Consider the following 17,576-nt stretch of genomic DNA (forward strand, 5'->3'; position numbering starts at 1 on the left):
AAGATAATGGCCACGACGAGAGGACGTACCATCATCCCTACATTTTTGAAACGCCACTAGGAGAACAGAATCTAGCTACGTAGACACTTTCGGCAATTAAAAAAAGGAAACGTGCACATATAACAAACGATTGTATAACACTAACGAAGTATTCACAAGCTCTTGAGTCCAAGTAATGCATGTCTCTGAACGCCTGTTCTTGCTAGCTTCTCTTGCTGGAGTCCAACATTTTTGTTTTGCTTTTGATTGTTGGCTTGTGAGCCCTCTCATCTGCCCGCTCTTTTTTCATGTTAATGAATGTATGTAGCAAGCTACTCTCTCCCTTTCTTTTTCCCATATTCACTTGGTGAATGCACCCTCTACTTGCCTATGCCCAGCAAGCCATGCTACTCTTTCCCTCCCTTTTTCCCTCATGTACTTGCACCATTCTTTGTGGGACATGGGTATGTGTTTTTGTTCATTAATGCTCATGAATATTGTTTGTCTGTGAATATATTCCAACTGTTTGCTGCATGCTTGCTTGCACTGTGACAATCTTAGTCTAGCTTGTGAAATGCATTTTTTAAATTTGTTTGAATATGGCCCAATTGTGCAGAATCTATGTTGTGTTTGGTTGTTGCGTGCAAAATCTATGTTGTACTTGGTTGTTGTGTTCTTATTTGTATCAATGTGGTTATGTCTTCCACAATCTTTGGAAGATATTGTCAACGGAAAGCCCGACATTTTTTACCAGTGCCAATGGCTTCCTTTCAATGAACGTACTTATGGAGTTCAAAGTTTCCTTAATGCCTCAGGCCGTTATAGCCGCGTACTTAGTTCGAATCCCCGTAGTTAGTTCGAAGTAACAAACTAGTTTAAGGAACAAAGACTCTATAGTTGTTACCATTGGAAAAAAACATTTGTAATTGAATGTTTCCATACAGTATTTGTTATTGGAGATGGGAGTCTTTTATGTATTGGTACATCAATAATCGAAAAGTACTAAAACCTCATTGGAGATTAAGAATATTTATCATTCACGTGTATTACATTTGATACAATGATGCGATATTGGCATATTTTAGCAACATTGTCAAACTTTGCTGAATGTGTCAAATAATGAAGTACCTTTATAGTTTCCTAGATTTTTACTCCAGCATTAACATGTGAACATTCTAGAAGTTTTGACAATTCGTGACTTGTAGAAATAGTTATAGAATTTCCTCATTATTTGTTGTAAGATTAATAAATGTACTTGGTAATTATTTGTGTTGGTCAAACTAGCTGCAACCTAGCAGCAAGGTGTAACAATGTAATAAAAAATCAACATCAAGTATGTACCCGTCTTCAATATTATTAATGTTGACATGATGCATTATAAATTGTTGTTAGCATAGCAGTACCATCTTATGCTGTAAGAAATTTTTAAGTATTTTTGTACTTAATTGAGCATTCAAAAACTATGCGAAGTTGTAGATTGTTAATGTAGATGTGAAATTAGTCTCCCTCTACCTTCTTCCTATGTTTATATTATTTTTTGCTATTCTTAGCTCTTATACACCATAATGTAGTAGTGGAAAGCAAAAACAATGGAGCCTGTCTTCTATGGATTGGTTTAAGGATTCCAGTAGAATGTAAACATCTCCATTCTTTAAGTAGGCCTTAATTTTAAAGGTTGTAGAGGAAGTCATGCCCTTTCTAATATGGGTGCCAGAATCCTCACAATGATGAAGTTCCTTCGTTTTTTCTGAGGGACACAACTTATTTTCAAAATTTGAGATTCAAATAATCATGCCCAACTCACTTGGAGTTGACTTATACCTAAGTTCTGTTTTTTGACTACGTGAATCAAAATAGTTCATTCTACAAAACAAGATCCATTGTTACATATTTCATGTGTTCAACGCATTGTCCAATAGTTAAACTATTAATTGCATTGAAATTTATTTGCAGTAGTTAGAAAGGGTATTGAGAGTTCACACTCAACATCATGTGATCATGTGTGCATAGCACCATCACATGATCATATGTGCATATAGCACTAACCTTATAGAGTGCTATAAAGGAAAGGGTTATATCCCCTAACCCTAACCCTAAAAGGGTTTGTATGTATTCTATTTTTTCAACTAAATCTAGTGTACAGTTAGTCATTTGTGGTGTGCTCTCTAGCTGTGCCCTCTCCCCTCATCTCCACTCTTCTTCTCTCCCCTCTTCATATTTTGTCATGGTATCAGAGCATGGTTCTGCCTTTCGTTGAGGCGCCATCCTTCTTGTGAGAGTGAGAGAGATCGAGAGATTGAGAGTTTTCTATCTTTCATTCTGTTTATGAAAGATTTCCATCCATTGAAAGAAATTTCCGTCATTGTTCTTGAGAGATTTCTACTTTGAGAGAGTCTGAGATTTGAGGGAATTTTCGTTCTCTTGTGAAAGTTCATTTCTTTTAGAGATCTAGTTTGTGAGACAAATTTGTGAGGAGTTGTTGTTCTTCTTCTTCTTAGAGGGAGAGAATAGACATCCTATCGTTTGAGAGAAAGAGCCCGAAGCTCTACTAGTTTCGAGAGAAAAGAGAAAAGCTTGAGAGAAAAGCTAAGGGTGACTCAAAGCCGCCTCAATTAGTCTTGTCCTCTACAACTCCTTGCTCTATCTGCAAAGCCATCTCCAATGACCCACTAGCTTGGCTACCTAGCAGCCCATCAAAAGCCTCAACTGGGTCATCCTAAGCCTCTACACCGCTTCGTTGACCTACCTCTATACAGCCATATCAGCCACAACTGCATCCAAGGTACCTCCATATGCCTCTCCTCCATGGGCTTTGACGCCTCCTACAACACTGAAACAGTCGATCTCCTCTACACAGCAAAGCTCTGTCGGACTCAGCAAGGTGCTCCAAAATCCCACAACCGGTCATCTCCAAATGTAGCACTCAGCCACATTCATAGTAACGATTGACTCTACGAGCGGCACCTGATTATCGACCTCAAACGGGGTCCGACTTCCATGACCTTATGTAGCAATGCCTTTGATGGTCTTCACCGACTGAACCTGTTACAACGAAGCCTCGACCTTGGAGACTCAATTCTTCAGTGACGACCTCTTCATGGGCTGACTTCAGTGACGAATCTCAGGCTCATAGCTTCATCACTCCAAGCCTCAAAGGCTCCACCATATGGGCTACAGTTGCTTCTTCAAAAACAACTAGCAAGCTCAAAAGAGCTTTGATCTACACACATCAACTGAGTAGCAGATATCATGGGCTTCGACAACCTCCCAGGCTCCCCACCACTGAACGGCAATGCAACCTCTCTCGCGAGATGAATCGATCCTCAGAAGCCATAGCTTCTCCATCACAATCCCCAACTGAGACACGTGACACTCCACATACCACACCCACCTTGGGTCAAGCTAACTCAGGTATAGACACCCTAGTTAGAAGCAGATAGGGTTGGTCAGTGTCTTGACATGTGGCAGATAGGATGATACCAGGGTGAGGTCAGTTTGACCCTGGGTTAGCAGGCTTGGTCAACACATGCCACCTCCAGTTGTCCAGTCAACACTGACCTTTGCAAACACACATAGTGCTCCACAGTCACTTCATGTGGCCACTCCTACCACCTCAGCACAGGGCTCCACTAGCACACCTCCTGCTAGGCACAGTGCCACATCATCACTGCATGTGACTCAAAGTGACACATCATCATTGAGCACATTTGCACTCCTTTTGCCCCTCCACCTAGATCAAGTCGTATCTCTTGATCCAGGAAGAATTTGAGGGTGCTCCAAAAAGGAAAGTTGCTTGTTTTTTCGTGCTCTTCGCGCTCATTACATCACATGCACATTTTGATGCAAGTTACACTCACATTTGAGCCTCGCCGACAAAACCACTTCCTTCACATACATTTGCCTCTACATCGATGCATCTGACCCAGCACTTAAAAAGAACAAAAGAAAAGGAATTATTTGCTGTTATTTCATCAATCGACGGTTTGTTTAGATCTAGATAAGAGTAGACTATATCGCTATAGAGGGGACGCTTTGAATTTTTCCAAGTTGCCAATCTAAGCCATGCCCGAAATTCCCGACTAGTACCTACTCAGAGTCAGTCCATACGCTCACATACGGTTTCACATCATTACATTACGTGAAACCTTATGTTCATTAGTTCAGTGAGCAGACTTCAGAATTCAGAGGCATTGCAGATTGTTTCAGTGGGTAGATAGCATTTGATTTCACACACACATGCCACCATTGTAAAGCCTATTTGGCTATCTCATGGCATCGTGCACATCATTTCAACCTTGTAAAGCCTCTTGGCTATTCCCGGCATCATTGCCACAGGCCTTGTAATACAGATCAGATTTTATATATTGCAGTTCTATCTTCATCGATGGTATAGAGATTTCACTTGGCATAGTCAATGGATTTGCAGTTAATTCATACAGAGATTTTCACAACACTTTTGAGTACATTTCTTGCACCATGTCTACAACTAGCAAACTCAATCTGGAGGCACCTGATAAGTTAGACAACTCCAATTACGGTACATGGAAATACCAAATGGAGACCATTCTTGTGCTTCAGGACAAATGGGAGTATGTCGATGGGTCTACACCTAGACCATTGGACAATCCAGCTACCAGTAGCTCTACTCCATCTGTTGTCACAGCACCAGCAACAGGATCTACATCTACACAAACAGTTTCTGCACCAGTAGCAAATCCTGCCATTGCTCGAGCTCCAAGCAGAATGGGATAAGAAAGACAAGTATGCCTATCACCTGATCAAGCAGAATGTGCAAGATGTCATGCTAGGACAGCTCAACACAGTCAAGACATCAAAAGAAGCATGGGCTATGTTCACAGCTCTCTACGAGTCCAAGAACACATCAAGGATTCTCACCCTGAGAAACCAGATCAACCAGAGTTTTCGCAATAGCAGTGAAACCGATCATGCTTATGTACTCCGCATAAAAGACTACAACAATCAACTTGTAGCAGTAGGAAAGACTATGAACCCCGCAGAAATGGTTCAAGTCATTCTGAATGGATTAGGAGAGGGATACGAGAATCTAGTCCAAAGTATTGCCATTCAATGGCAAATTCCGACAATAGAAGAACTTCAATCAGTTCTACTTGGTGAAGAACTCAGAACTCAAGCTATTCAAGCTCATAAAGGTCATTCTAATGATCAGGCATTCACAGCTTTAGGCAGAAGTAGAGGCAAAGGCAAAGGCAGAGGTAGATCATATCAGAAAAGTGGTCATGATTAGCAACAAAATCAAAGTCAGCATCAACATCATCATCAGCATCAACATCAGCCTCAGCAACATCAAAATCAGCAAAGAGGAAATCATTCCAATCGAGGAAGATTCCAAGGACGAGGGAATGCATCCACCAATGTGTCAAACATTTAGTGTAACTACTGTCACAAGTTTGGACACTATGATAGAGATTGCCGCAAGAAGCAGTTTGACCAAGGCGGTCAATCCACCAGTAATCGAGGGAATTCCCGAGGTAAAGGAAATCATCGTGGTGACATTCTAGTCATAGTCATTTTGCAAATGAACATGGAAATATGTTTCTGCAAGCGAGGAATTGCATCAGACTAATACAATGCACCTAAACACTGATTTCAATCCCAATGAACAATTTCATCGGTACAAAAGGATTAGTGAAAGATGTGCTCTATGTTCCAAAGCTCAGCAAGAACCTTTTGTCAGTAGGTCAAATGACGGAACACAATTATAAAGTCATCTTCGATGGTGATGAATGCACTATTAGAGACAAATCCAAAAGATGTCAGCTAGTAGCAAAAGGTGTCAAGGAAGGACGCTTATACAAAATGCTAGCTACAGAACCAGATAAGCATGCCATGTCAGCTCAACTGCAATAGATGCCACTATCTGCAAAATGACGCAAGAGATATGGTCATGTCAACTTCAAGTACTTGTTAAATCTCAGGAATCAGAATATGGCAATTGGGATTCCGAAGCTACAGCTTCTTGGAAAAGTTTGTGAAGCATGCTGCTTCGGCAAACAAAAGCGAACCAACTTTGTCAGAAGTACCTCTCGTGCACGAGGTATTCTTGATTTGATACATACAGATGTATGGGGTTATGCCCAGACTCGCAGCATCAATGGTTCACTTTACTACTTGACCTTCATCGACAACTACAGCAGATATTGTTGGGTCTACTTTGTGAAAGAGAAATCTGAAGTGTTTTCTAGATTTCAAGAATTCAAAGCCATGGTAGAAAACCAAAGAGGCAAAAAGATCAAAGTCATGAGATCAGATAGAGGAGGTGAATACATGTCTTCAGCATTCATGAACTTTTGCAAAAATCATGGCATTCGAAGACAATTCACATGTGCAGATACTCCTCAGCAGAATGCAAGAGCTGAAAGGACGAATGGGACTTTAGCAGACAGTGCTAGAGCAATGCTTAGTGAAAAGCATCTTCCAAATCAGTATTGGGCAGAAGCAATAGCTATAGCAAACTATTTGCTTAATCGGCTTCCTACCGAACCGATACAAGGTATGACTCCTTATGAAGCATTCACTAGACAAAAGCCACACATTGGGCATCCCCGCATATTTGGTTGCATAGCATATGCTCACATACATGATGATCATCGCAGAAAATTGGATGCAACGTCACACAAATGCATCATGGTTGGCTACAGTGAAGAAAGCAAAGCATACAAATTGTCTGATTCCATCAACCGCAAAGTCATTATCTCCAGAGATGTAACCTTTGATGAGGAATCAGAATGGAAAACTTTACTTACATAGGAGATAGAAGCATCGACTTCACAGTCATCTACAGAACAGGTTGATGAAGAAGAGCACGAATTGCCAACACCCCAAGCAGAGCCACAACAGCTCAGACAGTCTACTAGGGAAAGCAGACCACCAGCCAGATTGACATATGCTCAGAAAGGCAAAGCAATTCAGGTGGAAACCACCAACTATTCTCTTATGACTACCATCATGGCTACAGAAGAGCCAGTGTACTTCGAAGACGCAGTAGACAAGCCGGAATGGCAAACTGCTATGAATGAAGAAATGGATGCTTTGTATAAAAATAACACTTGGGAATTATGCGACCTTCCACCAGGAAAGAAGGCCATAGCAAACAAATGGGTATACAAAGTGAAGTATAATCCAGATGGAAGTATTTAGAGATATAAAGCCAGATTAGTTGCAAAAGGATTTGCACAACAATATGGTCAAGACTATGATGAGACTTATGCTCCAGTAGCAAAGATGGATTCCATATGGTTCCTGATATCACTAGCGACACTTAGCAAATGGAATGTATATCAGCTTGATGTCAAGAATGCATTTCCAATGGTATTTAGACAAGAAAGTCTACATGCAACAACTAGCAGGTTATGTTGAACCAAGAAAGGAGAATAAGGTTTGCCATCTCAAGAAAAGTCTCTACGACTTAAAACAAGCACCTAGACGCTGGTACAGCAGAATTGACAAGTATTTTGCTGATCTGGGATACATGAAGTCCAATGCAGATCATACTCTCTACTACAAAGTTCAAGGTGAAGACATTGCTATTGCACTTTTGTACGTAGATGATCTGATTGTGACAGGAAGCAAGGAGAGCTTCATCAGAAAATTGAAAAAAGACTTATCTACAGAGTTCGACATGAAAGATCTTGGACTTATGCACTATTGTCTTGGAATTGAGTTCTGGAGAGATTCAGATAGCACATTCATGAGTCAGCTCAAATATGTTGACAGTCTCCTTAAGAAGTTTCATATGGCAGATTGCAGGATTGCAGCCACTCCCATGGAACAAAATTTGAAACTTACTAAAGATTCAAAAAAGCTACAGTCAATGACATATACTACAGGCAACTCATCGGATCTCTTATATATCTGACAATCACACGGCTAGATATTTGTTATGCAGTAAGCTCACTAGCACAGTTTATGGCAAATCCAAGACAATCTCACTAGAATGCAACCAAAAGAGTCTTGAGATACATCAGAGGTACAAGACAGTTTGGGATAGAATACTGAGGAAGTCATCCACGGTTGCATGGATACTGTGACAGCGACTATGCCAAAGATCATGAGACCAGGAGATCGACATAGGGATATGCATTTTTCCTTGGTCAAGGTGCTATATCATGGTTATCAAACAAATAGCCAACTGTTTCTTTGTCTTCGACTGAAGCAGAATATAGAGCACTCACTACAGGTGCATGTGACGCTATATGGCTCAGAAGACTATTGTCAAAAACAGATTACTTTGATGAGTCAAAGCCAACAATAATATACTGTGATAATCAATCGGCTCAAGCATTGGCCAAGAATCCAGTATATCACTCCAAGACAAAGCACATTGATGTCAGAGAGCACTTCATCAAAGAAAGAGTGTTACTTGGTGACATCACACTGCAGCATTGTGATACCAAAGAAAATGCTCAGTCCTTCTTCAATTCCCCAGAATCATCATCTTAAGGGAAGGCCTACTTCATGATGTTGATCTTGAGGGAAGGTGTTGAGAGTTCATGCTCAAAATCATGTGATCATATGCATAGCACCATCACATGATCATATATGCATAGCTATAGAGTGCTATAAAGGAAAGGGTTCGATCCCCTAACCCTAACCCTAAAAGGGTTTGTATATATTCTATTTTTTCAACTAAATCTAGTGTACAGCCAGTCATTTGTGGTGTGCTCTCTAGCTGTGCCCTCTCTCCTCATCTCCACTCTTCTCCTATCCCCTCTTCATATTTTGTCAAAGGGATGCTCTCTGTTGCAGAGCATGCCATGTGTCCTCCATGTGCTAACAATCCACCCCAGGTGGAACTCCTCCTTGTACCCTAAAAGGGTCGACTAGGGATACAAGGAGTTCTTCAACTTGGGTAATATATACAAGGCCCCCTCAAGTGTTCATGTGATTATGGCATTCATCCCATTGCACACTGTGTCACACAGTCCACAAGAGACCCAAATACCCTTTATTAATTAAGCCTCACATGGGGGTACCAAGAACGTTTGACCCATATCAAACATACAAACCTACCCCCCCCCCCTCTCTCTCTCTCTCTCTCTCTCTCTCACACACACACACACACACACATGTATACTTGCCCAACTATGAATTATTCTTTTATGTACCCTCCGTGAAATCTCTAATTTACATTCTCTTTTTAACCGCCCCACACACCAAGCACACTAATCCTTCCATACCTCCTCTAATCCCTTCTCAACCCATGCACTCATTCGCTCCTTACTCTTATGACAAACTTTTTTGTAATTATCTAAGAATCCATATGGTTGTCTATATTCCTAGGTAAACAATAACAAGCCATGGAAAATAGGCATTACTTGTCTACCCAAATGTAACTATGATGTTCAAACACCTAGTATGTTTGGATGGTGGTAGGTGAGTGGACCTTGACCTCAAAACCAAGAATGCCTTAGGATTCAACATCTTTTTTCAACATCGTGTTTGTCAAACTCAATCTTATTTGAAAATTTACTTTTGGTGGAAATTTTTGCAAACTCTAGTTGTTGCATTTTTCAACTTAGATGTCTCAAATACTAGTCTTACAAAGGTATCTATAGATGTCTCAAAAAAATTTTCCTTATATGTTTTCCTTTTTTTTTCATCTATCCAATTGATGTGTCAAACATTTTGTACTTGTTTCTTTTTCCTTATATGTCTCAAACTTTTTTCCTATATATATGTTTCCCTTTTTGTACTTTTTATCCAATTGATGGAATTACCTGTATGGCTCAATTATTGATGGGATTTTTTAATCTAAATAGACACTTTGATTTCCCAACTAGCCTTTGGGGCTAGTGCCATATAGTTAATTCACATCATTCGATAATTCTTTAGAATAAATAATCCCTAGTCATTTTGTGATCTGCCTTATTTTTTACTAAATTTAATATCTATTTTGTAGATGTGATTTATGCATATACTATTGGCATTATTTTTTCATTTTGACACTTATCATACAAATCCACTTTTATTCACTTATTATCAGTAGGTGGTGAGTAAGTTGCACATGGTGGGCGTACTCCCCACCATGTGGTCTTACCCTCTGGGTTGGGGGTGGGCCACACACACACGCGCACACACACACAATAATTTTGTTTAGTAAATGTATCTCATACACACATACTTATTTCTTTACACACACACACATGTATACTTCCACAACTATGAATTATTCTTTTATGTACCCTCTGTGAAATCTTTCATTTACATTCTCTTTTTAGCCACCCCACACACCAAGCACACTAATCCTTCCATACCTCCTCTAATCCCTTCTCAACCCATGTACTCATTTGCTCCTTACTCCACTTGTGATTTAAACTTCTCTTATGACTTAAACTTTTTTTAAATTATCTAAGAATCCATATGGTTGACTATATACCTAGGTAAAGTGATAACAAGCCAGGGAAAGTAGGCATTACCTATCTACCCAAATGTAACTATGATGTTCAAACACCTAGTTTGTTTGGATGGTGGCAGGTAAGTGAACCCCTAACCTTGTAACCTGAACTGCCTGAGGATTCCACATCTTTTTTCAATATTGTGTTTGTCAAACTCAATATTATTAAAAATTCTTAATTTGGGTAGAAATTTTTGGAAACTCTAGTTGTTGCATTTTTCAACTTAGATGTCTCAAATTCTAGTCTTACAAAGGTTTATATAGATGTCTGAAACATTTTTTCCTTATATGTTTTCCTTTTTTTACTTTTTATCCAATTGATGTGTTTATCAAACTCAATATTATTAAAAATTCTTAATTTGGGTGGAAATTTTTGGAAACTCTAGTTGTTGCATTTTTCAACTTAGATGCCTCAAATTCTAGTCTTACAAAGGTTTATATAGATGTCTCAAACATTTTTTCCTTATATGTTTTCCTTTTTTTACTTTTTATCCAATTGATGTGTCAAACATTTTATACTTTTTCCTTTTTCATATGTCTCAGACATATTTTTCTTATATATTTCGCTTTTTTTACTTTTATCCAATTGATGGAATTAATTGTATGGCTCAATTATTGATGGGACTTTTTAATCCACACACACACACACACACACACGCACGCATGCATGCATGTGTGCATGCATGAATGCACAAGGTAAGGTATCCCATGGTGTGGGCAAATATTCAGTATCATAGTGGGATACTTGATGACTAAGTAAACAAGTCAACTCTTGAGATTTAGATCAACAAGTGCACTTAGAGCATATGAGCGACCAGCTAGGCAAATATGAGATGAAATAGGTCCACATTGGGCCATATCTTCAATTTCATATGCTTCTTAAAGGAACTCAGACAAAAAAATACACTATACAAAACATAACTCCAAAAAAAAAAAAAAGGAGACTCAAATACTCAGAAGCATATCCGGATGCCATGGTGGCTCTCCTATGAGATGCACAGATATAAGGCTTTGTACTCTTTGTGACGCATAGGAGATAGAGACGTTGCAACACGTTTTGATGTACTGCCCTAGATTCTATGAGATATCTCACTATCTTTTCACTTTGGGTTACAAAAATATGAAAAAATCATTGTCTATCTCAACTAGAGATGTTTTGCACCTTTTTTACATAGGTTACCTGACTCAAACATATTTGAATTCATGACATGGTCCCAAATAATAGGAGATCATTGACTTCAAAGAGAATAGGTGATTGAATTGAAAGAGAAGAAGTGATTGGCAGGTAGTGGGATTATGACCTTGAGTTCCAAATATGCCAGGTTAATAGGAGGCTAGATACAAGACATGCGAGCACATCATCCACCCCATAAATGCATCTTCGCTTCAAGCTACCTAAGAGTGCAGCTCTTAGTGAGGAGTTGAGGACACCAAAGACGGATATCAAATATGTTTCAGAGAGAAGACTCCTAGTGGGGACCCCATCACACTCATAAGGAGTCAAGCTACTTTTGATTAATGCATGACAATTGTATGGTAGGAGCAATGCATGACAAAGGGTCATTCATGTTTTCTTACAGTCACTAGTAACCTATTGGAGGTTTAATTTACACCTCTACCTCCCCCCATGGGAGGTGTACTCTCATGATATTTTTAGTCTTTTTATCTTCATAGGCGTTTTAGGCCTTCTGCATATGTTAATAAGCCTCCCTCCCTCCCTCCCCCCCCCCCCCCCCTCTCTCTCTCTCTCTCTCTTTGTGCATATGTTAATAAGCCTCCCTCCCCCCCCCCTCTCTCTCTCTCTCTCTCTCTCTCTCTCTCTCTCTCTCTCTTTTATTCTCTCTCTCTCTCTCTCTCTCTCTCTCTCTTTTATTCTCTCTCTCTCTCTCTCTCTCTCTCTCTCTCTCTCTCTCTCTCTCTCTCTCTCTCTCGCACGCGTGCTCACTCCAATTTGAGCAAGATGATGAAGGTTGGCAGTTGCAGTCCACAAGATGATGAAGGTTGGAAGCAGTCCACAAAGGTGGCACCTTAGCTGCACAACACAAGAAGAGCAAGAAAAAGGGACAAAAAGAACATCCATAATACTCTAGATTAGTGAACACCCTACAAACACAAACACTTAAATTCAGAATAAGATAATGCAAGGCATAAGGGCAAAATGCCCCCTTATAGACGTGCTTTAATGGTGGATCTTGGTGGGTAGGAGTACTATGCATGTTAGAACTTTGGTGGACAGATCCCCATAAAAGTAGTCCTTGGCACTCCATTGCCATTTCCGTGAACTTTAATTGGTAGCGAAAGTGCAAGTTCCAAATTTTGATATGTCATTGAACTCTTTTGATTCAAAAGCCATGAAAGCTTGATGCATGGTGAAAATAGACAAACTAATAAATATGCCACAAATTTTGAGCCATGCACAAGTTTTACATGTTTTGCTTCAAGATCTCTCAAGGCGTACGTGGCTACGAAAAGATATAGACCAACCAATGTTGCAACATGACTTCCTAGACACCACGACCTCTAGCAACAACTAGCTAAAGGATATATGGTCCTATCATCTCCATCATGTGAAATGCTCATGTTTTGTGTGTTCCCTTCCCATGCCTAAAGCCAGCTAGTTGGTTGTTTTTGTGTGTTGGAGAGGTGATCCTCCTAGGAGTGGTACTGTGATAGCAAGACTAAGGTGAGATAGTTGCTCAATGATTGGTTAGTGCTTGTTGGTCGACACTTTGTCGTTGGACCATGCAAGAGATCACATATGATTGGAGGGCTGAGCATGTCATGGATACTTGGCGATTCTAGAGAAAGAACTAGATGTTGCATGAAGGCGGTGATCGGATGGTTGTGTTCCTTGGTGACTACAAAAGTCTTCACGTAAACTAGCTAGGTCTTTTTTTGTTGAGGCCACAAGCTGGTATGCCATGAGCCATAGTCAGTATCAAAGTCAAGCGGCTGCATAGGGTCGTTAGTCGAGTCCTATAGATGCTAACAAACTCCGTATAGGTGAGGCACATTTTTGTTCTACATGATTGTCAAGTCACATGATAATATACAATGATAGTTTCGATTCTATTTGGTCGTGGTAATCTATTTGTTCAATGTGTTTATCTTCATCTTTGTATATGTGAAGAGTGAATTTTGCAAGTAAGAGAATTGCATACATTCACTGTTTATCTACAACCCAACATTGGTATCAGAGCAATTCGATTCTGAGAGCCAAGATGAGTAAAGGCTGATTTCATGAGTAGAGTTAGAAGATTCGGTCCTGTCAGTCTTGATATCAACGATCATGTGTCAGTGTGGAAGATGAAGAGGCCAAGGAGTAAGCTACATCGACGTTCCAAAACTCCGCTAGAAGTATTGGCTACAATGTGCTCTCATTGTTGCTCGAATCAAGTTGTGCATGCTAGATTGAAAGCATGGAGTTCGTTAAGAAGACCAAGTCAGAGGCAATGATTGTTAGATTCACGAGTAGGAATTTTGCAAATTGGCAGCTATCTACTAAATTATGGTTTATGCAGAAAGTCTTGTGGGGTATTGTCTCTGACACTGAAAAAGAACCAACTTCTGGAGAAGCTGAGAAGCGTGCATGGAGGAAGGAGAATGAGAAGGCTATTGGCATGATGGGGAGAGCATTAGGTGAAGACTATTTCCATCATCTAGACATCATGAAAAGTGCAGCAAACAACTGGACAATGCTTGAAGCATTATTTGGAGTTAAAATGTGCCATTCCAAACCCAACTTGAAGCAGCAACTCTATGACTTGCACATGAATGATAATGAAGATCTGGCAACTTTCCTGAATTGCACGCAAGTGTTACTGAAGCAACTTCTTGAGCTTGGATCCAAGGTTGAAGAGGATGATAAAAAAGCAATACTATCAAAAAGCTTGCCCTCCTGATATAGTGAGACTGCTCATATTCTGAGCCTAGATGATGAGGCAAACTTCATCGATTATGTAGGATTACTCCTCAGCGAGGAAAAGTGGGAAGAGAATCTCTTCACTGGTGATACTACCTACTTTGCAAAAGATAAATGAAAGACACATGCACGCTCGTGTTACTACTGTCGTAAGCCAGGCCACATTGAAAGATTTTGTGCTAAGAAACAGAAGGATGATGTGGGGAAGAAAGAGAAGAACAAAGCTTCGTGTTTGAAGAATCTTCAAGACCAAAGGAGATGGTGGGATTAGTCTCTGATGATTTACCCGACCAAGACTAGACGTTCTAATTTTTTTGATGGTTTTGAGGCTTGGCTACGATGCCAAACACTAAGCTTTGATGCTTGGAAGAGTCTATGTGATTGAGCTACGATGCTCAGGAGTGTTTTATGTGGACTATGATGTCCTTTGTTTTATGAAGCTATGAGGCTTTAATTTTGTTTGAATGATTAGTTGTAATGGCGACAAGTCTAGTAGGAATGAGCCAATTTTTGTTATGATTTATTATTGACTCCCTATTCAGATCAAGGGAGGGTGTTGGAGAGGTGATCCTCCTAGGAGTGATACTATAGTAGCAAGACTAAGGTGAGATAGTTGCTCAATGATTGGTTAGTGCTTGTTGGTTGACACTTGGTCATTCGACCATGCAAGAGATCACGTATGATTGGAGGGCTGAGCATGTCATGGACACTTGGCAGTTCTAGAGAAAGAACTAGATGTTGCATAGAGGCGATGGCGGTGTTCCTTGGCAACTACAAAAGTCTTCATGTAAACTAGTTAGGTCTTTTTTTGTCGAGGCAACGAGCTGGTATACCGTGCGCCATAGTTAGTATCAGAGTCGAGTAGTTGCATAGGGTCGTTAGTCGAGCCCTATAGATGCCAACAAACTCCGTAGAGGTGAGGCACATTTTTGTTCTACATGATTGTCAAGTTAGATGATAATGAACAATGATAGTTTCAATTCCATCTGGTCGTGGTAATCTATTTGTGTTTATCTTCATCTTCGTATATGTGAAGAGTGAATCTCACAAGTAATAGAATTGCATACATTCAGTGTCTATCTAAAACCCAACGTTGTGCACTCAAAATATTCACATACCACTTTGAAGACACATTCAAGCTGCAAAATTTGATGCCAAAATCAATAAAGAACAGCCTTTTGATGGTTTTTTCCCCAAGGCTCATCTACCATTAGATTTGGTGGAAGATCTATGATTTGGAAGAGGCCAGGTGGCTTCATGAGAGGTTGAGGATCCCAAACATTCCTCAAGCACAGAACTAACCAACTATGCGTAAACTCCTAAACACAAAGCCAACCAACCAAGAATAAATACCCAATACTTACAAGAAAAAATCTGCATAAATTAATGAGAGATTGATGATGGGAACCTCTTAAGGATGCCATTGGTTGCTAATGATAGTAAGCAAGAAGCGACCATTACAACTAGTATCCATAAAAAAAACTGTATACAATGAAATTGCAATATTTTCATTATCATCTGTAAACAAGATGAATACTACATTCATGAGGCCTGCCCAGAATGCCATGAACTCCATGTTGTGAACATCAAGTCATGAACTATTGCTGATCAATCATTCCAATTGCTGCATGCCCACAAAACAATCTAAACTTTGAAGGCCACCACGAACTCCATGTTGCAAACTAGGAGCTATAGAGTCTGCGCTCCAAACACCATGCCATGAGCAGCTACCGACACTCCAATACCACGAATGAATCTGAGAAGTGGTAAATATGCACATGCACCACAATACAAGTGTACTAGTGCATACATGACAACAAATAGCCGGTTTAGAAATATTCACCATACAACGAAGACCTTCCCCACCAAGGCACGCCAAAAACAAAACACAATTTTCCCTTTCACAGGACTTGGACCATGACTAAGTCCTACCCTTATGGGCAGGCCAAAAATAGTTTCTCCATTTGCAAAAATTTTAGGCAAGGTAGTTACATTTTAGCTAAAAGTTTTCAAGAAAAAACTTAGAAAATTGGGAAAAAATGTTTTGAAATGATTATAATCCCTTAACAGGAGAATCCCGAGCTAACTATAGTGTATCTGTGCAAGAAAATCAACCGAGTAAGTGGTGATGATTGCTCTTCTGAACGCAACGCCCAAATGCCAAGGTTGGCGTAGCTGCAATTACCAATATCAGGTTGCCATGTTCGCTTTGTGTTGAAATTCTTGTTAACAGTGCGTACCAGCTGAGCTAAACGAGCAATATGATGGCCAGAAATCGCTTCTTGAGCTCTGGCGAGTGCGGGCATTGCAATCTTCTTGTGCTTCTGTTCGAAGCCCGTTGCCAGTCTCTCTTTCCATGACTTGTGGCCACCAAAGCGACATGAAGGCGATGCTGGACAAGCACCGGACCCAGGACATGGCTGGTAGCGAACCACCGCTTGCACAAGCCGACAAAGGGGTTCTCGACAAGTCGAGGTTTGACGTCGTGTTGAATGTCTTGGCACTGCGGATCCCCAAACAGCACTCCAGTCTCGTGTCAAAGACATTAACAGGGTAGTGCATCTATCCATACATGCAAAGTTTTTTAAATTTTAAATTGTATAACTTTTTCATGTCCAGACTCAAAATTCATTCAGAACGCTGAAAGTGACGTCCAAAGTTCTAACAAGTGTCACAAAATTTTGCGGCCAGGTACGTCATTGACAGGCCTCGAATAAGACATATTGTACCAGATCCATCAAATTCCAACACTCGGCTTATCGTTCTGTCGGAGAGCATAACCGATCCAAGTACATTTCTCCTGTTCTTGTTTCAATGAAAATCATGACAACACGCCATAAAATTTAATATTTCTTATTCCACCATCGATTACCCTTCAACATGAGGTTCGTTAAGAGAGGAGCACATGATGCAGAGGAATGCTTTGAAAGCGGAGTTGAGTAAAGTGAAAATCACATGAAGACGATTCCCCATATCTTTGAGGGTGTGGTCATTGGATTCTATGTGGAGAACATAGGGCAAAATGTGCATCCTAGATATGGAGGGGTGAGGAAGGTCCTTGTGCTAGTCCTAGATTGCCCACCTGTAAGGCCTCCATCAAGGGCTTATTATATTGGATGAATTTGGCCCGCTTTTGGGCTCTTTTGGAGGGCCATGAATTTTAGAGGTCTTCTCGTCTTTGCACAAGTAAGGGTGCTTTTATCCAACTTAGTTACATTATTTCTCTTAAACAAGAAAAGT

General features: G+C 40.2%; 1 protein-coding gene across 1 annotated transcript in view; it reads left to right on the forward strand.

Annotated features, from left to right (window-relative positions):
* Positions 1-16,467: 16,467 nt before the first annotated feature.
* LOC147891541 (S-adenosyl-L-methionine-dependent methyltransferases superfamily protein) overlaps positions 16,468-17,576 on the forward strand; it is a 103,885-nt gene continuing 102,776 nt past the window's right edge. The window contains exons 1-3 of the mRNA XM_087388981.1: positions 16,468-16,530; positions 16,609-16,889; positions 17,028-17,125. Coding sequence (XP_087245107.1) covers positions 16,693-16,889; positions 17,028-17,125 — 295 coding nt within the window. The 5' untranslated portion in view covers positions 16,468-16,530; positions 16,609-16,692. The remainder of the gene's footprint in view (positions 16,531-16,608; positions 16,890-17,027; positions 17,126-17,576) is intronic.

The sequence above is a fragment of the Dipteris shenzhenensis genome, chromosome 17 (genome assembly GCF_047967505.1).
Source record: "Dipteris shenzhenensis isolate YYH24624 ecotype China chromosome 17, Dip_SZ_1.0, whole genome shotgun sequence".
Lineage (NCBI taxonomy): Eukaryota > Viridiplantae > Streptophyta > Polypodiopsida > Gleicheniales > Dipteridaceae > Dipteris > Dipteris shenzhenensis.